This window comes from Triturus cristatus, chromosome 1_1 (assembly GCF_964204655.1).
Source record: "Triturus cristatus chromosome 1_1, aTriCri1.1, whole genome shotgun sequence".
Classification (NCBI taxonomy): domain Eukaryota; kingdom Metazoa; phylum Chordata; class Amphibia; order Caudata; family Salamandridae; genus Triturus; species Triturus cristatus.
Window position 1 is genome coordinate 210,315,974 of NC_140579.1, and position 25,887 is coordinate 210,341,860.

General features: G+C 45.1%; 1 protein-coding gene across 3 annotated transcripts in view; it reads right to left on the bottom strand.

Annotated features, from left to right (window-relative positions):
- Positions 1–4,442: 4,442 nt before the first annotated feature.
- CDK18 (cyclin dependent kinase 18) overlaps positions 4,443–25,887 on the bottom strand; it is a 1,155,230-nt gene continuing 1,133,785 nt past the window's right edge. For 2 of the 3 annotated variants that reach the window (XM_085624142.1, XM_085624143.1), the window contains one exon: positions 4,443–10,480. In XM_085624142.1, coding sequence (XP_085480268.1) covers positions 10,446–10,480 — 35 coding nt within the window. In that variant the 3' untranslated portion in view covers positions 4,443–10,445. The remainder of the gene's footprint in view (positions 10,481–25,887) is intronic. The other variant, XM_085624144.1, reaches the window with a different exon arrangement.

A 25,887-nucleotide genomic window follows, 5' to 3' on the forward strand; every position in this document is an offset into this window, starting at 1 on the left:
TCCTCTTCCCGTTCCCCCTCCTGGCTCCGCCCACTCAACAACTATACCGCTCACATTCTACATCTTCCCCTTTTTTAACAAAATGAAATGACTGACTTGTTTATAGTTCTTCAATTAGTCGTTTCGGGCTGCGGATGTCCCGTCGAGGTCGGAGGGACATGGTCCCTGCTTCAGACTCAAGTTCTCCGTGAGTATCAGGATGCTGACCTTCGAAAGCCACGGCAGGTTGTTCTCTTCCTTCACTCCCGGGTTGCCCCAACATCTTCTGGAGCGACTCTCTCATGACTGGAGTGCACTTCTGAAAATGCGACACGTTCCTGGTAACCCTCCGGCTGTCGGACTCCGCGGTCACCATGGTACCTTTTTTTTGAGTAATCGTCAGATGCTCAGCTCGGAATTTACAGTCCGTTTTCCTTTGCTGTTCCTGTTTGACTATGACGCAGTCCCCTTCATGTATGGAGGGTGATCTCGCTCTTCTTCGGGCGTCCGCATATGACTTCATTTAGTCTTTTCCACGGCGGTCAGCTGACATGACCTCTTGATGAATACGAGCGGGTGAGACCGCTCTCAGAGCGCCTTCCCAGGTAGGTATCCGGGTTCTGATGGATCGACCTAGCATTAATGTGGCGGGGCATTTTCCTGTGGTGGCATGCGGTGTTGTTCTATAAGCCCTTAGGACTTCATTGAGAGCCACTTGAAGATCCCTTTTTTCGACTGTCGCTTGTTGAAACGTCTTTTTGAGAGTGGCCATGAATCTTTCAATGGTCCCATTGGCCTGCGGCCATAAGGGCGTGACTGTACGATGCTTGAAATTCAGATGCCTCGCAAATTCACCAAACTCATGTCCATTAAAAGGAGGGCCATTATCCGTCTTAAGTTCTTTGGGAATACCCCACGCCGCAAACACTTCATCCAACACTGCAATGGTGCTTGAGGCGCTGGTGGGTGACACAAATTGGGCTAGTGGAAACCTTGAATATTCATCCATAATTGCCAGGACATACTTTCCTGATTGGAGAGGTCCGTAAAAGTCCATGGCAAGTTCTTGCCACACGCCACTGGGCAGTTTTGTCATTTGCAGAGGAGCTGGGGGAGCTCTTTGACTGACGAGTTGGCATTGAGGACAGTCTTTGAGGGTGAGTTTCACCATCTGATCTAACAGCGGGAACCATACCCGCTCTCTAAGAGCTCTCTTAGTTGCAACCACTCCTAGATGACCTTCATGAGCGAGGTTGATGATGCCCTGCCGTAATTGCGTTGGAATGACAATCCTTTGGTCCCTCAGCAGAAGACCTTCCGAGGTGGCAGAGAGCTCTTCACTCACATGACGGAAGGCTTGCATTTCTTGTCTGACTGTGGGATCCTTCCCTTCCTCCTCACTGTCGTGTCTCCACCTATTGGTCTGCAGTCGGCGAAGTACTTTCTGCAGAACGACATCCTGCGCAGTGGCCTCTTGAATGGCTTCCAGGGGAACCGCTAGTGGTTGAGCATGGCCCACCACAAAATGGATGTATTCCTCAGCTATCGACGATCGTGATGCCATCGATGATTGAGGGTGTCGTGACATATAATCAGCCGGATTTGCTGATTTTCCCGGCTTGTGCAGTATCGTGTATGTATATTCCTGTAGACGCAAACCCCATTGCTCAATCCGAGGTGGCATCTTCGACCTGGGATTTCCGAAGATGGTGACAAGCGCCTGATGATCAGTCACCTTTGTAAAATGTTTGCCATAGATGAAAACATGGAAATGCTCGCAGGCACAAACAACCGCCAGACTCTCTTTTTCTGGTTGAGAATATGCCTTCTCCGAGTCCGACAGGCTGCGACTCGCATAAGCTACGATATGGTGCTGATCACCGTCATTGTCGTACTGAGCCAAAATCGCACCCAGGCCCACAGGGTTAGCATCTACAGTTATTTCCGTCTTCCTTTTGGGGTTGAAATACGCTAAGTTATCGGCCGACTCAACGGCACGTTTGATGTCTTGGAACGCCCTCTCACACTGAGGGGTCCAGTTAAAAGGCTGTCCTTGCTTTGTAAGCATTCTGAGGGGATGGCTAAGTGTGGCATAGTCCTTGATGTATCTGGCACAATAACTGGCCATACCCAGAAATGATCGAATGTCACTGACATCCTGGGGACTCTTGGTGTCATTTAGGGCCATCACTTTTTTAGGGTCAGGCTTCATTCCCGCTCCAGAGAACACATGTCCAAAGAATTTGAGAGTGGATTGATGGAATTCGCACTTGTCCTTGTTTAGGGTCAGATTAGCTTCCAGGAGGGCATGACATACCCGATCTAGGGCCTTATCGTGTTCTTGCAGGTTTGACCCATACACAAGAATATCATCGCTATAATTCAGTGTGTTGGGTATGTGTTGTATGGTCTGACGGATGGCCTCTTGAAAGATCTCCGCAGCCGAGGAAATGCCAAAACTTAACCGTTTGTATCGAAACAAACCCAGGTGAGTTGCGAATGTTGTTATGTACCTCGATTTTTCATGCAACTCCAGCTGATGGTATCCCTTGTTTAGGTCAAGTTTTGAAAATACCCTGGCACCATTTAATGCAGAGATCATATCACTCAAGTGAGGCCCGGGATGACGTTCCCTTTCAATTGCAGTGTTAGGAAGCCGCATGTCAACACATAGACGCACCTTCCCAGAGGTGCCTTTCTTCGGCACAATGACTACCGGCGACACCCATGGGGTGGGGCCGTCGGTCCGCTCAATAATGTCGGATGCTAATAGTTCTTGGAGTTCATCCTCCACCGCTTGCTGAAGGTGAAATGGCACTCGCCTGGGATGTTGTGCTACAGGCCTTATCTGGTCATTAATGTGAAGTCGAACTTGACATTTGTTCATCTTTCCCAGCCCAGTGAACAGCTTGGGGAATTTGTGTAAAATGTCCTGGTCACCACTAACCCGGTATAGAATCTTAACCAAACGAAGGCGCTCCGCCGTTGGAAAGCTGAGAAGACAATCAGCTTCCGGGCCATCAATTACGTGTATGAATGCTGACACAGACGTGTTCTGGTGCCGGAGGGTGGTTGAGAATTTTCCTAGACAGGGAAGTGGCGTCTTTGACATCCAAGTAAATACCCTGACATACGCTGGACACAAAGGCGGCTGTGGCTTCATTTTCTTGTATTCCGTTACCGGGATGTAATTCAGTGATGCTCCACTGTCCAGAACAAACTTCGTGGCGTGATTTCCTACGCCTATGTTCAATCTCGGGTACTTTTTGAGTTGGTCCGGATCTGCGACCATACTGGCGTATTCAATAGTGTATTCAGATTCACATGACTCTGATCGAGAGTCCCTGGACGGCGACCTCCTCAACCATTGAGACCTCCTTGATTCTCTGCTAGAATGTGAGGAGCTGGAAGACGACTGTGGTCGATTTTGTACGGCTTTCACATGGTGTCGTCTAGTGTCAGAACGAGTTGGCCTTGTCCCTTCATTCTGTCTTTCCTTACGACATTCTCCACACATTGCTTCAAAATGATTTGTTCGTCCACATTTTCGACATTGCTGGCCCATGGCTGGACAGGCCTCTTTGTGCGGGAAGTCATACCCGCACCGATAGCATTTTCGTCCACGGTCTGGTTTCTTGTCACTTCGGCCTGACTCATACCTTCTACGCTCCGTGCATTGCTGGCGAGAGGACTGTCAGGATGGGTGCCGTCGCTCCTTCGAATACCTGCGACTGCGACTGGCTTGCACTCGGCATACCTGCTCACGCCTGGTCTCCATGCTCTTAGCTTGTTCCTCCGCTTGATCATACACTCGGGTCATTTCCTCAATCTCCTCCAGATTATGACTCTTCCTTAATAGTCTCCTTCTCAGAGTCTCGGACTGACAGCCATCAATTATTTGTGATCTGATGGCATCATCCGTGGAGAACGCATAAAATTCACAATACCTGGACAATCGACATAGTCTCGTTATGAAGGTGCTCATCACTTCCTCTTTCCCTTGACGGGCTTGGTGAAAAGCGTATCGTTCATAATCCACATTTCTCTTATGTAAAAACTTCTTGTTTAGAGCATCTCGCACTTTATCATATGTCCCTGTGTCTGCCTTTGGCAGTTCTTTGATTAGCTTGCTGATTTCTTTACCTACCAGGTTGCGCAGTGCGATCACTTTGTCTTCATCCTCTGTCACTTTTGATCCCTTGATGTAATCCTCAAAGTCCTCGAGCCATTCCTGCCATCTGGGACCCATGCTCCCTCCAACCGTCAGCGTTAACGGTTCTGGTGGGCGCAGATGTGACACTCCCGTCATAATTGGTTTAACTTCATTCCTTTGCGGAGAATTATGGTTCGACATTTTGGCAGCACACTCCTGTTTCCTTCTTGTCTGTGCACGTGCTTGTTTGTTTCTTGTTTGCCTGAACTGGTGTTTGTTTACTTTTAAGACGTTTCACCCTTGTCTTTTCTCTTTTTTTTTTCAATGCTTGTTTGCTGGGCCTCGCCTGACTTCAAAATGGCCGCCCCATTGACTTCATAGGGATGTCTTCCAGGAACCGCCTGACTCTAAGATGGCCGCTACATAGAAACTCTCACTCCCATGAGGTCTTTGCTGCAGTCCTTATCAGGCTCACCACACTTCACTCAGCACTCCCGCAGTCACTTCCACAGGTGTCAGCACAACAGCAGTGCTTCACGCACAATTCGGGGTATTTCACCTGGCCAGGCAAGCTCGGAGGGAGCTCCCAACTTCTCCTTCGCGCGCGTGTCGTTTCCCACGCATCGAGGGTGAGCTCTTTGTTTTAGGCGCGCAACGGCGCTCTTTCTTCCGATCACTTCAACAAGGCTTCAGTACGACCTCCGACAACTCCCGATCCCCAGCGCAGCCAGCAGAGTCTGGGTGGGCTCCCGATCTCTCCTCGTCACTCGCGTGTAACTCTCACGCATCAGGGGTGACTCACGATTCGGCGCGAACCAGCGCTCCAATTCAAACGCGCCTTACTTCGTTCACACCGTAGAGGGACAGGGACACTCCTCTTTCTTTTTCGGGGACGCTGGGCTGCAGCATCCCACCCTCGTGGCCAGTTGTAGTGTCTTAGGTCAAGGATACCAGACACTGAATATTCTTTTATAACAAGCTTTATTACATGCTTCGTACTCGGTCCCTGTCCCTACTCTAACTGCCATTTCCTGCTGTTTCTCCTCCTCTTTCCGTTCCCCCTCCTGGCTCCGCCCACTCAACAACTATACCGCTCACATTCTACAGTGTTGGAGCACTTTACATGAGCACCAGTTATATTATGCAATGTTACATTTCTAGGCATGAGTGCTGTGTTGAGGAACCTGCTGCCTTTGACACACTGCTGCAGCGCCTCCCAGCGCTGCCCTACTATCGTGCAATCAGCAGCGGGCCAAGCCTGTGAGTCTCTAGCCATCGCGGTGACCCGCCAAATGCCCAAAGCTGCATCTGTAGCCACCAGCCTCCTTTCAAGCCCGGGAGGAGCTTGATGTTTGTCCTGCACTGCCCCTGTGAGTTGCATAAGGCACTCAGCCCAGCAAAACTGCCCTAATGCCATGACTCCATCCTGTGCTCCTGTGTTCTCATGCAGGAAGGGCACCCTACATAATTCGTCACTTGGGGCATCAACGGTGAGTCCTGAAGCCCAAAGAAGGCTCGGGGCTCGCCAAACCTTGGGGCACTGCCTCACCTCTCATTACAGGGTAGATTCTAAGGCAGACCCAGAGAGGAGCAGGGTACTCCCTCGAGTCGGGCATTACTGGATATAGTTAAAGAAGGTGCGGTAAGGAATCTAAAGGAAATGTAGTTGCTCCCGGATGTGATGTTTACTTCATACATTTAACAAAATATTTTGGAATTGCATATTTCAAGAAGTACCTGCGGCATGAATGAAAAATCACTGAAAGTACTTTAACTTACAGAATAGGCACACAGGTGGCTCTGGGCCAATGCTTGGTGGCTATTTACCAGATGAAGCTTATGGGCATATTATCAAGGGCCTTATCTCCGCATTTTTGGCTTTCAAAGCCAAAAAAGCGGAGAAAAGGCCCTTGATAATATGCCCCTGATAATGTTTTCACCCTATTAACAAGAGGGTGATAACATGCATTAGCGCATGTTAGCACCCTTTTACCCGACGCCTCCCTTTGCATCTCTAATGAGATGCAAAATGGGCGTCACTGGGCAGAACAACCTTGTAACTATCGCTGAGGTGCACATCGCGATATTTACAAGGAGGCCCAGGCATTTTTGCAGACGTTACTTTTGGGCAAAAACAGCGGTTTTCGCCAAAAACTAACGTCTGCAAAAATGCTGACTTACCTATACTTTATATTGGAGGTGGATTATGCTCGTATCAGCAAGGTTATCGCAAGGTTATCGCTGTTTTCCATGGAACATCGCTGGAAAACCAGCGATGTTCCATGGAAAACAACGCTATTGCTGGAATAATTATCATCATTGCGCTATACGTTGTTAATACAGCGCTAGCATGGCGATAATTATCAGCGATAGCCGGCGATAACAATTCTCACGCTAAGAACGGCCAGCGATAATTATCGCTGGCCGTTGATAATATGCCCCTTAGTAGGTGCACAGGTACTCTTGGCTAAAAGGCTACAGGAACTGCTCGCAAGCCAGCTCCAATAATTTGCGTGGTTCTGTTGCAAATCTCTGTTTTCTAGACATGTGCTGAGTCGTGGGCACTTTCCAAGCATCAGCTGCACAGAGACATTAAAGCATTGTGCCTTGACATTTAAATCACATTATTCTTATAATAACCAGGGAGGTAAAATGCGTGGCTCCAATAATGTGAGTGGGGGTGCTGTTTAACAGAGACATTAAAGCATTGTGCCTCTGATACTGCATTCAACAGAAAACAGTGCTGGACCGACATCCTTTAGTAGGCTGCATTTGGGGGCAGTACCTTATGTGGCTAATAGCGGTCCCTTTAGAACTCCAGAGGGACCCCTAGAAACAGCCTGTGGTACTGCACCCTTTCCTAGCTTTGTGGATTTTCTTTTATTGCTTATGCTACAGCTGGGATATTTTTTTACAATAAAACATAACTAAGAACCATTGTCATTTGCAATGCCAATAGCTCTAACTTTCACTAATGTGAGACAGCTTGCATTGCAAATGCTTGTTTTACTTGTCAGTTCTCCTGTAGTGACAAGCTGACATCACATTAGAAACACTTTCCTACAGTTATGAAGAGTTAACAGGTGTGAACCACTCACACCGTAGTGATGAACAGTTAGAGCAGCAGAACTCACAATATAGTGGCAAATAGTTATAGTAGCAGATTGCTTACTCTGTAATGATGAACAGTTACAGCAGCAGACTTCACACACAACAGTGATCAATTGTTACAGCAGCGGATCTATCTTCTCCCCATAGTTAATTACAGTAACAGATCCTGTCTAGCAGCCAGAGGGGTGCAGAAGTTGATTGTCCCCATATATTGTTGTTTCTGCATCCATAGGCCCTAGTGTCAGATCTGGCATCTTCCTGATGGACTTGTTTGCTTTTTGGTCGTCTATTCTAAAGCATGGAGGTTGCTCATAAGTGTAATGTGAAGGTATCATTGATCTAGGAATGTACATAGAAGACCAGACGAGTACTACGATGCTGAATCAAAAGTTATCCTTTACTCTGTGGGAACTCACAGGAGTGGATGGGCCACAGTGTTCACAAAGTCTCACTTCATCACCACATCTCCACCAGGTTCTTGTTTAGCTGCTCAACGAAGCGTACCAGTTGATAAATGTGTAAATAAATTGTCATAAAGAGCTCTGGTGCCCTGTTGCTGAATGAGATACTTGCTACATAAACCATGGTCTTGGACGAGCCGCAGTATATGTAAGGAACTGAACATTTGAAAAAAGATTTGGATATCATTTTCTTCATTAATAATTAATCTTTTTTTGACTGAGCTATTTTCGCATATTGTTATAAAGAATGTATGCCTTGAAATAAAGTTGTTTGTCTGATTTGATGAATTAAATAAAATAAATGAATCCCAGGCAGATGCTGCAATACTCCAAATGCCATCTTGAGCTGTTCTCTGTGTTTCAAGGTTCATCGTAAGCTGCCCAGCAGTTTCTCCTCAGGCTGCATTGTCCTGGCCCTTATCTTGAACGTCAAGAGGTTGTGGCAAGATCAAAACGCAAATCTTCTTCAGCAGTATCCTTGATCCCACCTCTTGTATGACCACAGTCTCCCAGATGATGGGTGGCAGCTAACAAATCCAAAGTAGAGCTAGTTACTGCTCTCTTCCTCTTCACCATCAATTTCTAGGTCTGAGTGTACAGGGGCGGCTTCGTGTATCCTCTGTTTCATCATCAGTGTCACCGATTCAATCCATGAGTCTAGATGATTGCATGGGCAGTAGGAGGTGACAGACCAGATGACTGGCCAGAGGTGCCAGTGTCTGGCCAAGCCCACAAAGTGCACTCTTTCCTGCACATGCGTCTTTAGGTTTTCAAAGTGAGGCAAGTCCATGGTGAGGGCTATATAAACTGCTCAGTTGGTAGTAATGTAGAAGTTTGTGTCACAGTTATGAAGGTCCATGATGCATATTCATGCCTTCATTCTCCTGAGGCCAATACCAGCAGTATCCGTTAGCTGGGTAACACAATGTGTGGAGTTTAGACCACAATGGAAGTGCCCATGGTGATGTAAATCTACATCTCATTCTTAGTGTTTATTATACATGACAGCAGCCTGCCTAGTGGTGTTATTCAATCAGTTTCTTACCTTAGTCCAGTGCCCAGAGGGTGGTTGCAACCTGACCAAACTGTACAAGGAGGAACTGCCACAATGGTTGATGGCTGGCCACACACATGCAACCTGTATTGTCTCCTATCCCTCATCAGCAGTGTTAAGACACATCATGGTGGCATATAAGGGATCACATGCATAGCGGTTGCTGACATCCTAAGTGAGGTCCTACATAGATTGCTTCAGTAGCTACAGCTGTCACCTAAGACCTGCCCATTGTGCACAAATTTCAAACCCAAAAACAAAACATCTACAAGTACAAATATCAACACCAACATGCATTGTGGGCCAGGCACCTCAACTGGGTCCCTGTCCTGCTGATAACAAACCCAATGACGCTTCGACAAATGTCCTTTCGCTGAAACAGCCCCCTGAATTCTAATTGGTTGCTCAAGGCAACCAATCAGAAGCTCCAAAGACATGAGCACTTGAGCCACCACACACACCTCCCCCCACCTGAGGGGTGCAGTTGGCAGAGGTGGGCACACCTCTCTTCCTCACTAGTTTTTTGGTCCTCGAATGGCACAGATGAGATTGCATGCCCTCACTACGTTTTTGAAGTGGTTAACAAGGGAGATGGAAACAGACTTCTCAATAGTCTCTTCATATTCTAAACCATTGACAAATTCTGCCTCTGTTTGCACTCGGGAACCTGCCCACCTGAGATCTTAAACAGAGCAACTCTTTGAGGAGCATTGTCCAAAGATGCTAAGCATGCATGGTTATTCTCTTCTCCCAGGAGAGCTGTCTTGTAACAACTGCTGTGCTTATGGTCTCATCTCAGCAAAGAAGAACCTACACTGCCCTCTGTTGTATCTAACTGACGTCTCTAATGTTTCCACTCAAAGAGGGAATTTCCCCAGCCCTGAGAGTGTATATGACCATGGTGAAGCCCACGTCCAGAAAGGTAGCAAGTCCGAACAGCAGCTGACTCAAACAATATGCTGTACCATCAACAATGATGTCCAAAACAAGGACTTGTACTGACAGAGCTTCAAAAAGTGGATTCCTAGAACACACCTGTGGATTGAACTTACCATTCTTTGAGGGTTTGAGCAGCAAAGCACCTACTCTACCCACATGGGCTAGCACGCGTAGCACAGGGAAGGGGCTGCAGCACAGGGACTTCTACTTAGGGTAGAATCATCCATATATGAAGGATAGGGAGAGCTGAATACAGACCAGGTTGGTACTTGGTGCCTTTTCCCCACCAGTGTGATCCTGGGCATCCATCCGTATGTATCTGATTTTGCTGGGTTTTCATGAGTGTGCAAGGGGACAGATGAAACTGCAGAGAAAGGATGAGGGCGAGTCGGGGTGGGGCTTATCTACCTCATCTCGTATTTCACTTCCCAGGCAGTCCTGATTTAATCCATGCGGTCTAGATGATTGCATTGGCAGTAGGAGGTGACAGACCAGATGAGTGGCCAGAGGTGCCAGTGTCTGGCCAAGCCCACAAAGTGCACTGTTTCCTGCACATGCATCTTCAGGTTTTCGTGGTGAGGCAAGTCCACGGTGAGTGCTATAGAAACTGCTCAGCAGTAGAGAGCCAACACTATTGCCCCATTACCAAGAAAATCAGCACCGCAGTGTGTACATTCGTGAGGCCGCAACAGTCTTCCTTTCCTTGCAGTCATTTTGTTCTTCTTAGTATTCAGAAGATGCAAAGGACCTAAAATATACTCTGCCGCCTGTTCTTCCCTCGTGCTGTAAGAGAAAAGGAACAGAGACAATTTATCACTGATCCACAAGACACAACTCACCCCTCATTGCAATCCAGACTCCAACTGACCTATGGAGAAACTGGGAGACATCCAGACAGACTGGAAATATAAAATGTTGTGGGCAATAAGAAACAAATTCATTTGTCTTTTTTAAATTCTACAGCAGGCGTTTTTCAAACAGTAAAATAAAACAAGCATTGGCATAGCCAATAGGTCTCGCCTTTGGGACCTTATAAGTATTTAGTTATGCAGCACAATATCCTTACTGCAACAACATTAACTGTTGCATGGCTAAACACTTATAAGGTCCCAAAGGCGAGACCTATTGGCTATGCCAATGCTTGTTGTAAATTGCTTTGAAACACGAAAATATGTTACAAGCACAAATAATACTGCACAACTCAGCAAAAAAAAAATATATTATATAAGAACGTATTTCAAATTCAAGACATAAAACATAAGAACGTCTTTAAAAATAAATTGCTATAACTTTAAAATACAACAAATATAGATAACAAATTGTCAAAACGAGCATCTTAAAAATTAAATCCCTCGGCCTCCCTGTCATTGACAGAACACCTCAATGTGGGGAGAGAATGTAGTCTCACGGCTAGATTGCTGACTTTGGAGCAGAGAAACCAAGGTTTGAGCCTTGGGGACGAATCCACATCCTGTGATTCTGGGCAAATCACTTAATCTCCCCATGCTTACCAAAAATATGAATGTGTCCTTGTGTAACTTAACAAGCGCCAATACCTTCGGGTGGAGTTTGCGCTATAATAATCTGCAAATTTTTTAAAAAAATGTGTGGAAAGATGACAAAAGTCTAGCGCACCCTAGAAGTGGGAACGGTTGTGCCAAGGAACATTCCAATCGTGGTATTGCTGCCGGGCGAAAGCTAATTGGTACCGGACTAAGTCCTTCGTCGGCTTCCATGAAAGCCAATAAATTAAACCCGTTCTATTAGATCAAAGCATAGTGTTGAAAAAGCAAAAACCAAAGGGGGCGTAATCGAGGTAAACAAGAGTGAGAATGAGAGTTGCCTACAGGCGCAGTTACAGACCCCAGAGAAGGGGCGTCACACTCCAGGCACCGTGGTTAAAGAGAGAGGAGCCCGGCTGTGCGTGCTGATCCGATCACTATCTGTGGAATGCGATTGGAGCAATGGGGCTGCTCTAAGTGAAGCCTATGGAGAGGCGTATGGATGCCCCTTGCGGTTGGAAGACCACGCCACACAGCCCTGACAAACGTCAGAGAGGTGAACGACCTTGTGGCTCTCAACCGCGTAGAAGCAAGAGAAGAAGCAAGAGCACTTCCGCGGAGAGCAAGGATTACCTGAAAGGCAATGAATCGTGACCCGATGATGAAGCATGACACCACTAGGGTGTGTGAGGGTAAATAAACAAAAAGGAAGATTTTTCCTTGCTCACCTGCTGGTGAAGACGTAGGTATTTACTCTAATTAGATCCTTCACATCTCTCCCCACTAAAGTGCACCCATATCAACTACGGTTGATACGTTAGAGTAATTTAAGTGAGTAAGTGATTATATTACAGGAGGAGTTACTCTAACTTGATATCCTCTCTACCCCTCCAGGTAATGAAAAAAAGTGTTTTTCTAATTTACCTTTAAAGTGAATATATTGTTAGCGCAGCGCACAGCTGCAGGGTGTATCAACAGAAATTATCTGTAACATAAGCCATTGTATGTTTCTCTAGTGACCTTCATTAGCACTCACACTCAATTCACGCGCCTCTTTCCCTCCTTTTAACAATACACTAAAGAAACAGTTAATCATCTAACTGTATAAATATGGCAGAACAACTGGGTATTGGCTATTCGGACGATATAGCAACTGCCATTCTAGCAGGACCATCACTATTACCGGACACAAACATCAGTCAGAATCTCTCCCAAGCTCAGAACTGGGATGAGCTGAAGGAATTAAAACGTAACCAAATGAAAATCTTGTTACATGGAGCCATCATGACAGAGTACCTGAGAGGCAACACAGCACCAACAGGATTACTTGTCACCAATGCACCTAGAATCTTTCTCGAAGACCCCCAATTTAAAAAAGAATGGTCTTTGATTGCGTGGAGATGCTCGCGCGATTGGCTCATTTTAATCATCAATACTGCCAAACGTCTAGCAGATGCTCTTTTGATAAAAATTAAAATAAGTGAGGATTCACTAGCGACAGAGATAAAACTATCCCTATTTAAGAAAAAACTTGAGGAAGTAAATAAGGAGATAAGTGAACATAAAGACTATCTCATGCAAAGTAAAATCAACAAACTACAGAAAGACCTAAAAAAGTTCAGTCATGAAAAGGTCTATCCTTACATCCGAGACGACTATAAAGGCCAAGAAAATTCGGACTCAGGATCTGTATATAGTGAACAGACGGGATCATCGGATTCTGACTATGACAACTGGTCTAGTGATGGATCAAATAAGAGCAGGCGAGGCAGGGGCAGAAGACCACGGAGAGGTAACTACAACCAGAGATATGGACACCAGCAGATGTACCCATGGCCCGCCCCATTTGGACCAATTCCATTCCAAGGCCCGACCCAATTTCCTATGGGTCCCTACTACCAGCCCGACTACAACCAACGTTTTTTAGGACAGGGCGGCAGGAGAGGCAGACGTGGAAGAAGAGGGAACAAAAGAGTACAATGGGAAGAGGATCGGAGCACCATGAACACACGGAGCAACACCCGGGACCAACAACCAGGAACGAGCAGCATGAGAGACTAGTGGTAAATTTGACGGACATTATTCTTACTACAGATGAAGAATCAGTGCTGGAAAAAGGACTAGGGTTCGTACCCACGTCACATTTGGACAAATTCCGATTACGCTGTGAATTGGGTGACTTCTTCCGGAAGATCCGCTTAAAAACATTCTTCAGGGACAAAGAGGACCCACATCTGGACGAAACACACACGGATCTACGGTGCAGATCAACCTTCAATCCCTCTACCAACATGATGCCTCCAGAGGTACTCGCCTTTGAAGAAGCAGTTACGAAAGAGGTAGAATTGTTACAAATCAGGAGAAACACATTCAATAATCTGAGCAAGAAGGAACGAGAAGCCTTAACCTCCCTTCAGTCTAGAACTGATCTAATAATAAAACCTGCGGATAAAGGAGGGGCCACGGTTATCCAGAGTACAAATGCCTACAGAACTGCATGTATGAACCTGCTGGCAGATACAAAATACTACAAAAAGATTAATCGAGACCCCACACAACGGATCAAAACAACAATCTCCACGTTGACCGCGGAGGCACTAGATAAGGATTGGATCACAAAGAAGGAACATGACTTCTTGAATCAGGAGGATCCAAGAACACCTCTTTTTTACACAATCCCGAAAATACATAAAGGGAAGATACCACCGCCGGGTAGACCGATTGTCTCTGGGATAGGGTCCATTCTTGAACCCTTATCCAAGTACACAGATTGGTTTCTACGACCCCTTGTAACGAAGATCAAGTCTTATGTACAGGACACCAAGCACCTTTTCAACCGACTGGATGGGATACAATACAATCCAGATAAGAACATCCTGGTCAGCCTTGACGTTGAGGCGCTATATACGAACATCCCTCAGACTGAGAGCATCAGGGTGGTTGAGGAGATCCTCAGAAAGGAAGAATGGCCATGGGCAGCGCCAATTGAATGGATCACCACCCTTATCCATTTAGCACTCACTGAAAACTTTTTTAAGTTTGAAAATCAGATATATCTACAAACTCACGGCACTTCGATGGGCAGTACATTCGCCCCGAGCCTGGCCTGTCTATATGTGGGACACTTTGAAGACCAATATATATGGACACATAACCCGTTCTCTGCCAACAGACTTTGTTGGTATAGATATATTGACGACGTCTTTCTGATTTGGGAAGGAGATACCACTGGTCTGGAAACATTCAAGAAATGGATCAATAGTTTAAATCCCCATCTACATTTCACAATGACTATGAATAAAGAAAGAATATCCTTCCTAGACGTAGTCTTCACAGCTAGTGAAGGTACCCTCAAGAACTCTCTGTTTACCAAAGCTACAGATAAAAACAGCCTACTCAGGTTCGATAGCGCACATCCACGCTCATTAAGAGAGAATCTACCGGTAGGCCAATTTTTAAGGGTTCGTAGAAATTGTACTGATCTGGAAACATACAAAAAGGAAGCGACCATCCTCACTAACAAACTTAAACAAAAATTGTACCCGAGAAAGATCATAGATAAAGCTAATAAGAGAGCCCGCAATACACCAAGAGAGGCATTGCTAGAGACCCATGAAAAGAAACACTGTGACCAACTGATATGTGTTACAACATATAACACATCTTCTAATGACCTAAAGAAGATAATAAACAAAAAATGGTCCATCCTGACATCGAATACAATAACGTTTGAGAAACCTATGTTCTCATTCAAAAGGAATACAAGTCTACGAGATTTACTGGTACATACTGACACATATACACCGAAAATCACCAGTCAATCAACCCTTTGGAGTACACCTCAGGTTACGGGACACTACCCATGTGGCACATGTGTAGCATGTCCATTCACAGAACACACCAAAGAAATAAATCTGGGATTACACTCTCCATGGGAACAGAGAACTCATACCAACTGTAACTCTGAAGCAGTGATCTATATGATCAAGTGCCCGTGCGATCTAATGTATATTGGTATGACAAGCCGAAAAGTAAAATTACGCATTAGTGAACACAGGAGCACAATAAGACGTGCAATCACAGCAACAAAATTGACTGCACACTACAATGAGAAAAAACACAAAGACACAGAGATAAAGTGGACCATCATAGAAAAGATCAAACATATAAACAACCTCCAACACAAACTCCTAGAGCGCGAACAACGTTGGGTCCACCGATTAAAAACCCATGAAAGGGGCCTTAATGATTGTATACCCTGGAACCAACTAAATAAATGAAAAAAAGATTTTTATAACTAGGCCACCTTCCTGTTACTTGTTTATTAAATACACGCCCTAATACTGCCTATACAACTTGGGGACTCTTATATGGTGGCCACATGAATACTAGTTCATATTCCCAATGATAGCATTTGTACACGTTATGCTTTTCCCAGCTTATCCTCCCTTCGTTGAAGGGCACACATATATATATAGATATATATACAACACCTTTTTTATATATATAAAGAATAATTTTTGAATCCAGCTTATCAATTCCTAGAAAAAGTAAGTTCCTTCGATAATAACACGCGGAGTATACCCAGATTAAAACTCCCCCATTGTTCCTTAAACACGAGCTGAATATGAATATATCATATGCATCACTATCGGTGATCTACCAATAAGTTCGCTGTCATTGTGTTGTTAATTTCCCCAATAATCAGCGTTCAAGTAACGACCAAAGATGTAGGTACACCACGTGGCCTTCAACTGTGGTGTCATAACACCGTAAAATGGTTATTTTATCTCACCTTTTTTGAATTTATTTTATGCCTTGTGTCACGGAGGCAGTATATGTTAGAGAATGGTACCGGTGTTTTTATATTCGTCCGCAGTGTGTAGTGGTTACAAGGAACTACATCTCCCTTGTATCCAGGTACGTGTGTAGACGTAACGACGTAATTCCCACGATCAGACGCCAACAACTATACACATAGCCATTAACTACAGCTCGCATATGCTCTTATATTGCATTTTTTCATAACAAAATGGCAATTAAAGAGGTTTGGATAGTAGTAAAAGATTTCGATCTCCGTATTTGTCAACATATCTAACGCGGAACTACAAGCCCCATGGTTCCGTGTACGTAATTAACGTCATTCCGTATACGGATATGCGCCTATGACTGACGGCCTACCGATTTGTTTCTATGACAACTGACGGGTTTAAATACACGGTCCCTCCGCTTTTCAAAACGCGAAAGCCGGGGACCGGAGCCAAGTAGGTGTGCACGCGGGGCAGGACTTTTGATGAAGTAAGTCACAGACTGGCAACTTCCAATCCGATCGCTAATACTTTTTATCCTTCGGTTCTCTATATAGGGAATACGAGGGATTCGAACTTTTTGAGGCTAGATTATAACTACTCACCATATTTGTTAACATTTCCCTTAACCTTCTGGGGTCACGATTTTAGGGTTTGACTATAAAGCTACCCCTAGATGCTTTACGGTCCCCTGAGACACAGAAACCATTCAAGAATTGGGTAAGGGACTATGATCTTTTTGTTTATTGTTTTTTGCACAGAATCAGGAGGGATAAATTATAAATACAACATGATTACGATTACCGCTATTCTTCTCACAAACACGGTATGAATGTGGAATGAATGTGAGGCATGGAGTGTGTTACTAGTATAAGCATAGACATACTGACACAAATTAAGATCAGTTTATTGAGTACCACTGCCACCCCACCAATCATCTGTCACGTAACAGCATTAGGTGATGATAAGCACGTGAGTGGCACAAGTTTGGAAGCAATTGATTACCACTATGTCATAGACACTTATTGGCACAAGTGGTTTATTAATTAGTTCCAGAGCACGCATTGTGGGACGAAGTCTTGAAGAAAAACATTGACATTACTATAAAATGTATGTTGTTTTTGTCTTTTCGTTTTTCTTTGTTGTCTGTCTTTTCTTTACAGATGGAGTACTATTCATGATTGGTAAATTATCAATCATCATTACAAGGAGCAGCTACTCTGCCCTTGCATCGCATACAGGATAGGGAAACCCCTTATATCCTGGTTCCTAGGGAGGCCAAAACTTAGCCCTGATGAAAGTCCAGGACCCATAAGGCCAGTATAGGACTGAAACATGTTGGCACTAGGGTCTTAGGACCATAAGATTCCTTATAAGACCCAACATTTGTTTTTTTAGTTACCCAAACAGACCCAAGAATAAAGGGAAACCGGGGATCTGTTTGAGGTATTTTAATTTATTCAGCCCCCCAGGTCACCAACTTCTATCAAGAGCTCCCAACACTGTGGTTGAGCCCACCCCGACTTTTAGGCGTCGGGGTGACCCGATGATGAAGCATGACACCACTAGGGTGTGTGAGGGTAAATAAACAAAAAGGAAGATTTTTCCTTGCTCACCTGCTGGTGAAGACGTAGGTATTTACTCTAATTAGATCCTTCACATCTCTCCCCACTAAAGTGCACCCATATCAACTACGGTTGATCCGTTAGAGTAATTTAAGTGAGTAAATGAATCGTGAGCTACAAAAAAAATATCGAAATCTGAAAGCAATAAATCAGCATTAAATCACAGAAATGTATGGTTAACAAGCCTGCACTTAACTGGCGGCTGCGGGGAGCAGTGAACAACAACCATTGGCCGCGCGGCCGTAAAAGTAACGGCCGTGTGGCCGTGAAAGCAAAAGTGATAGCGATCATGAAAGCAAAAGTGATCGCAATCGCGGTAAGCACGTGAGTGGTGCGCACACAGCAGTGATCGCGCTGGAAGGGAGGCAGATGGCAGCTGTGCGCGTGCACGCTTGCGTGAACGCAAGCGCTATGCCAGCCAAAGCGTGGGATAGCACTTTGAAAACCCACCTACTAAATGTCTCGCAGAGCAACGCATGCGCTGGCTCAGGTGAGACCTAAAAAGACTACGATGCAGGAACAACAGTTTATAATACCATTTTATCCTCTAAGCCATACTTTCTTGCAATACAACATCTACATCACTGGAAAAGTGTCACATAAAATGAAACGCCTTTTGTTTTAATTAAGCCCATGGATATTTGATCTATTCTCACTTTCTCAGCCAAAAGCACAATATGCTTTTCATTTCCAGCTTCTCTTGGTTGCTAAGAACCATTTCTTAAACCCTTCTTCTCTATCCATTTATAAATCACTATGTATATTTCTTTCTTTGCCTATTCTTAATAGTCTACCTTTTTCAACCAAGTTGTTGAGATGGTATTACTGTAGTCTGCCTTCTATCTCTACTGCTCACTCAGCCCAAGTAACTCTTTGGTGGTAACTCTTTGGTGCATAAAGACAGGAATGGTCTGAGAGAAATGTTAGTTTATTGCATGTTATCAAGAACACCACGCATCTTCTTTTTGGCTTTATTTTTTACCAACCATTGTAAATTGATAGTTCAGTCCATTTGGTGTTAATCGTGGGACTCAAGATTACAACTACCAGACTACATTATTTTGTCAAACAGAAGTCGAGGAATGGACTACTGAGGCCTGGGCAGCATGGAGTAACCAGTTAATTCTGACTATGCTGCGTAGGAGCCAATTGGCCCGTTGTCATTAAGATGCAGTATGTTAGTCCTTGTGACATCAGCTTAGATTCTTCGACCGTGTTTTAAGATTTTCACGTTACAAATATTGGGGTATGCGTCCCAACATGAGTAATCATTTTTGAATCAACACCTGGAATGGGTGAAGTTGACCATCATGACAAAAAGCTAGTTTTCAGATTACAGAGACAAAGGGGGTGGCTTATTCTGCACAAGGCCAAGAAAAATAACAGCAGCTCAAACTCGATTTTTGTAAAGAGGTATCGCCCCAGTCAGCACATATCGCCGGAGGCCCGGATGACAACAATGTGAAAAGATGAAGGGTTGGGTGCAGCTGTGCTCGTGTAGTCTAAGGGGGGCATAGTAAGGGCTTTAAGTGGGATGAAAAAACTGGGGGGTCTCTCAAAGGGGCATGGTCAATGTAATTAAGGGCGTGGCTTAAAAACACGTACGCTAAAAATCTGGGCTTAGCATAGTGTGCCGCCCGACTTGCATTTTGCTGTTTCTGTCAGTGCATCCAGAAATATGATACAACAAGTAACTTCATGCCTACAAGTCAGTGCTATTGATTTTGTCAATGGTTGTTAGTTGCATAAGATAAATAAGCAGCAACTATCGCTTGTATATAATATTGAAAAAGCTTCCACTTAAAGCCCTGGTGACACCACAACATTTTTGCTGCTCCTGAGTTTCTAAAAAGAGAAGGGAAATGCAGAGAGAAAATGACCCTTTAAAGGATTTCCCTTCCCCTGGAACGTTCACCTGGCATGACCTCATGCCGTAACTTCTGCACTAGTGAGAAGTGAGCAGTGTGAGCATGCGTACATGGATGTGCCTGCTGTCACTGCAGTCCGGAAAAAAACAGACCGCCTGTGCCAGGTCACAAAACAGAGCCCGATACAGACCCGTTTCGAGACCCCCTTTAAAAAACTGCCGGTGCTCAGCACTGGTGAGACCCGGCCCACTTAAAGCCCTGGGCATAGTGCTAGCTGATATAATGGGTCTGGAAAGTCTGGGACCCATTAGCACCAACATTTAGCACTATCATTATTCACATTTTGTGTCCACCCATTGCTTCATATATCATGTGGCAATGGGTCTGCCCACTGTACCCATTGGCTCCCTTCACTTCGAGTGACTGCACAAAACCTTTGTATATCATCCATTTGTGCATAAAAAATAGTTACTTTCTTTTCAAGTGCAAAGCTGGTTCAAAGTGTGCTTTTTAATTTTATTTATTGTTTATAGTAAATTTAAATGCCAGCTATTTACTTTGTCTTCACTCCCTCATACAGTGTTTAAGTAACATTTTAAGATTGTATCTGAATGCCGTTTGAATGCTTGGTTATGTGGTAACGTATCTTAGTCTCCTTCACAAATGATAATAATAAAATACATTGCAGAACTGAAATAAATCACTAGTAAAAAGCAGTATTAGTTCATATCTTTTTAAAAATAACATTTTCATTGAAAGCATAGAAACAAAAGAAAGACCACAGTAAAGACAAGCTGATTATTGTAAGAAAAGCCAAGCCTTCTGCCATTTCAAAAATGAAAGATGATTGATATTTTGCCTAAGAGCGAGAGGAAGCGTATTCAAGAGTAATTCGGCCTTAAAGGAGAAGGCTCTACTGTCTTGTCTGGCAAGCTTTATTTTAGGTACCACTGCAATGCATTTATCTGCTCAGTGGAGGAACCTGTTGGGAGAATATTTTTGAATTTTGCAACTAAGAGAGCTCAGACTGGAATTGCACTAAGCTTTATAAGTGAGATATATGTTGTTGGGCAAGGATCTAAAGGATAACCAGATTGTGTTTCCATAAGACTCTTAACAGCTTGCGTTCTGCTTGGCAGCAAAAAAATCACTGAAGATCTCCTTATTGTTCTCTGTGAAGTTATCTTTGTTCTCATCATTTTGCATATTCTCTCTACATTGGATGAAGGAACAATGTAATGTTTCACATTTTTCCCTAAAACACAGTGAGTTCATTACATGAGAGACCTGAGGAGACCTGAGGAGTGTTTTCCGGCTTTAGGATTAACTAATTTATTCACAATGGAAAATACCTCCCGTGCAGAAGTTTAAGATAGCACGGCTGAAGAACTCAGCTTTGGCAGCAATCATCTGCGACTTATACTATTGGATGGCCCCTCTTTAGTTCTTTTTGACCTCATCCTTAAATTCTAGTCTCCATTTTCATTCGTTTTTTACCTAGTTTTTTCCGAATCTCTCAGAGACTTTGAGAACGATGCAGTGGATGTTCTTGCTATTAGGCTTAATTTCATTTAGTGTCGTGATCGTAATAAGGGCACTCACAATTTAGATCTCATATTCTTAGACTCAGGTGTTAATATCTCCAGCACTAGGTTGTTTATGCCTCAATTACTTACCGGTAATTGCATTACTCTGAGTCCTACTCCCTCGCTTCCATTACTTACAACCCTCCCTCCCTCCCTGGTAGTCCAGGCCAACCTTTTGGTATGGTTTCGGTCTATGTGGAATTACAGGAGGTTTGAGGGGGGTGGGGGCTACTTATAGCCCCGCGTGATAAATCACGTGGTATGGGTGTCTGGTGAGGCAGGGATGCCTCGGTGCGTAAGGAATGTAAGCGAGGGAGGGACAAGGGGGTAATGGCTCCAAAAGCCTTACAAAAATTTCCTGGATGACTAGTTTCCATTTAAGAGATTTTTAATATCTTTATTGATGTTAGTAACATTTTTGGTGGCAGCCAGAAACTCATTAAAAAAGATATTGAAGCAAGGCCGGATCATGTTAAAGGTACAGGCACAATAGTCGTAATGAAGGCGTGATGAACTAATATAGGATCCAAAATGTAATCTGCAATATTGTGAATCCCCCCATTATTTTAAAAGTTGAAATCATATTTTCCTTTTTTTCTATTCTGCGGGATAGTTTTGCAATACATTTTTTGAGAATAATCATTGCTCTAGCTTGCCATGACGAGACATTTTCTTTGCCAATGATGGTTTTAATTTGAAACCAATGGTGCACTAACTGCAGAAATACTTCCAATCGCTGAACTGTGTTGTAGGCCTAAAAACTTCTTCCGCAACCAAGAAGCTTTTCACCCTTTATTTCTGCTAAATGACAGCATGGACCTGGCTTTAAACGACATGCAGCAGTCCTCTGTTTCAACGTTTTAACAAGTATATATTTATTGATCTTTTGTGAAGAAAAAAAGGTGCTAGCAATGGAGGTTGTGAGAGCAAATTTGTCTACCAACACAAACCAACAATTTAACAAAATGTATCTCATTACACGGGGTTATCACCTTCAGTCCAGAAAATAGCCATTTCATCCTCTGCACCAGCAGCGCTTAATTTGTAAAAGAATAAGTGCTGGGGCCAAAGTTTTGTTCAGAGTCCCTATCCCTAAATGGCTAGATGAAGGTCAGGGTGCCAAACGCCAAGGTTGCAAAGTCTTGATTCCACTTAATACCTATTTAATCAACCACCAGACACTCTTTATCTCTTTAACTCGCTTTTCAGGTTATTTTTCATCTCTGGGTTCTCCCTTTGCAACTGTTTTTCTGTATTTCTCTTCCACCTTCTTTCCCCCTTCTCCGTTTTTCTTTCAGTCCTCTGGATCAAAGTTTGTTGTGGAAAAATAAGTGCCGGTCCCCAAAAATGAGAGTCCATGGGTGCTGCTTAATGCAGCAAACATGGAAGTCACTAAATATAATTTTTTTAAAGATTTTTGTGTGCAGGAAGAGGGATCTTCTTGAACATAAACAATAAAAGGTTTTTTGCCTTTTCAATGTGTGCTGCACAAGGCAGCACACATGGAAAAAGCAAAAACAAAGAGAAAGATAGCATTTCTCCTTGTTTCGCCAACTTAAGACAAGGTTTTCCCTGGTCTTAATTTTTTGCGCTGCCTCCTATTTACACTTCCCTTGTAAATAGGGGCCGTGCCAAAATCAATGGATGTTACCGGTGGAACGCCTATCGTAGCACCCACTGCCTACCCCTTTCACGCTAAGCCTAGCGTGAAAGAGGGCCTTATTTACAAGGCAGCGTTAAGCCACGTTAAGTGGCTTAACGCTTCCTTGTAAATAAGGCGAAGCCCCTATCGCCACGGAAACGTCACAAAAAGTGATGTTCCCGTGGCAATAGGGGCTTGTACATATGCCCCTCTTTCCTTTAGCAACCTTAAGTCCAGAAAGATCTACATTACTGGTTCTAGGGCCAAATGTATGACCATTGAATTTAGCGACTCACAAATTATGATAAATTGCGAGTCGCAAAATCAATGTACAACAGTGTCTCAGACACTGTTTGCGATCCCCAATGGGGTCGCAAATTGCATGCCACATGAATATTAATGAGGCTATATCAATTTGCAACCCCATTAGGAATGGCTAGCACTCCCAGGGATGGTGGCCTGCTGGGGTCAGCCGACCAACATGTCTGGGATTGCTTTGTCAATAAAGCAGTTTTTAATTTTTAAGTGCATCCCGTTTTCCTTCAAGGAAAACGGGATGCATTTAAAAAGAAAACAGAAACTTTTCAGGCAGTGGTCCTGGATACCACTGCCTGTTCTTAAAAAATATTTGCGCATCTATTCACAAAGGGGAAGGGGTCTCCTGGGGACCCCTTGACGTTTGCGAGTGGCTTACCACCCTTCTGAGAATGGTGTTAAAATGCGAGTGTTTTGCGACCTCAAAACATTCATACATTGGGTATGGACTCGCTATTAGGAAGGGACGCCCTTGGCACGCCCCTTCCGAATAGTGAGTCGCTAACCATATTTTGAGAGTCGCTAATAGGTTAGCGACTCACAAAATAGTACATTGGGCTGACCTATTTTGTGGTTGCAAAGGAGCCGAAATCCCCTTTGCGAGCGCAAAAAATAGTCGCACATCAGGCCCTAAGTTCATTTCTCCCATATCAGGGGTAATCAGGATCTGGGAATACAAGAATCCCTTGCTCCATACCGACTAAGGTGCCGATCACGATCCGGTAAAAAAATAGCCCGTACGACTCGTATCCGGTCTTTTTACCGTACGAATCGTACAAGTGCCGTACAAACTGCCAATTACGATTCGCATGGGAAAAAGACCATACGAATCGCATTGGGAACAATTCCCCACACGTCCTCAGGTCGGAAATTGTGTCCGACACGTCCCCGGACGATTTACCGTACAAATGTGAAAAGTCAAGTCCGACCGCGGAATCACGATCCATCCCATGCGTCCGATGTTACAACCGTATGCAAAAAACACCGTCCGCACCGAACACCCATAGCAACCATGGAGACATGTGCCCGCATACGCGCCGAACACCCCCCCAGCCCCCGTACGTTCGAGTCGTACCCCCACCCGTGTATGTACACCCGTGTACGTTCGAGTCGTACCCCCACCCGTGCATGTACACCCGTGTACGTTCGAGTCGTACCCCCGTGCATGTACACCCGTGTACGTTCGAGTCGTACCCCCACCCGTGTATGTACATCCGTGTACGAGTCGCACCCCCGTGTATGTACACCCGTGTACGTTCGAGTCGTACCCCCACCCGTGTATGTACACCCGTGTACGTTCGAGTCATACCCCCTGTGCATGTACACCCGTGTACGTTCGAGTCGTACCCCCAACCGTGTATGTACACCCGTGTACGAGTCGCACCCCCGTGTATGTACACCCGTGTACGTTCGAGTCGTACCCCCACCCGTGGATGTACACCAGTGTACGTGGTGTACCCCCCCTGTATGTACACCCGTGTACGTGTCGCACCCCCGTGTATGTACACCCGTGTACGTGGCGTACCCCCCATGTATGTACACCCGTGTACGTGTCGCACCCCCGTGTATGTACACCCGTGTACGTGGCGTACCCCCCCGTGTATGTACACCCGTGTACGTTCGAGTCGTACCCCCACCCGTGTATGTACACCCGTGTACGTTCGAGTCGTACCCCCCCGTGCATGTACACCCGTGTACGTTCGAGTTGTACCCCCACCCGTGTATGTACACCCATGTACGTGGCGTAACCCCCCTGTATGTACACCCGTGTACGTGTCGCACCCCCGTGTATGTACACCCGTGTACGTGGCGTACCCCCGTGTATGTACACCCGTGTACGTTCGAGTCGTACCCCCACCCGTGTATGTACGACCCGTACCCTCACCCGCGTACGTATGGAGCGTACCCCAGGCCCCAACATCACCACCTTCACACAACATCGCGCATGTACGAGTCGTACCAAGCCAGACACAAGGACAGCACTGTACAACAAAATGGCCCATGTACACACCGTACACACGCTAAAACGCACGTACACAACCAGGACAAAGCAAAACAACACAAGAATACACCATTCGAATGGCACAAAGCCGCAAAACATGTCCAACAACCACAAAAACAACACATTCACTGACCTGCAACTGCCAAAATCCAAAACAGAGGCCCAAAACACAACCACTCCTTATAACACACCCACCCAAAGTTCAAACACAGCCACACCCACCAATGGACCAATAAAAAGGGCCCACACACACAAACCATGAGCCTTTGCAACAGACTCACTGCTGCCAGACCCCACAGACAACCTACAGCACCATACTAGAACCTTTACCACACCTTATACTTGCACACCTTCACACACACACCTTCACAAACACCCCCACATCACATTCACACCCACACCTGCACAACCACACCCACACACCCACAACCATCCACACCCCCCCCCACCATCCACACCCACACCCACACCCCTCACCATGCCCACTAACCAGAATCCAAAGTTCACTAGCCGAGAGTTGGAGGTCCTTGTCGATGAAATCCTCAGAGTTGAGCCACACCTCTTTGGAACATTGGTCAGACAGACCAGCATTTCAGAAAAAACATCCATGTGGCAGACCATCGTCGATGCTGTGAATGCTGTTGCGGACACCAGAAGGACCAGGCATGAATGCCAAGCCAGGTGGTACGATCTGCGGAGGAGGGTCCGAGCCAAAATGACGGACGAACACAACCAGGCCAACGTCACTGGAGGAGGGCCGCCCCGCAGACGCGTAGAATACCATCCCTGGGAGGAGAGGGTGATGGCCATACTGCCGGTGGTGGCAGTGGACGGATTAGACA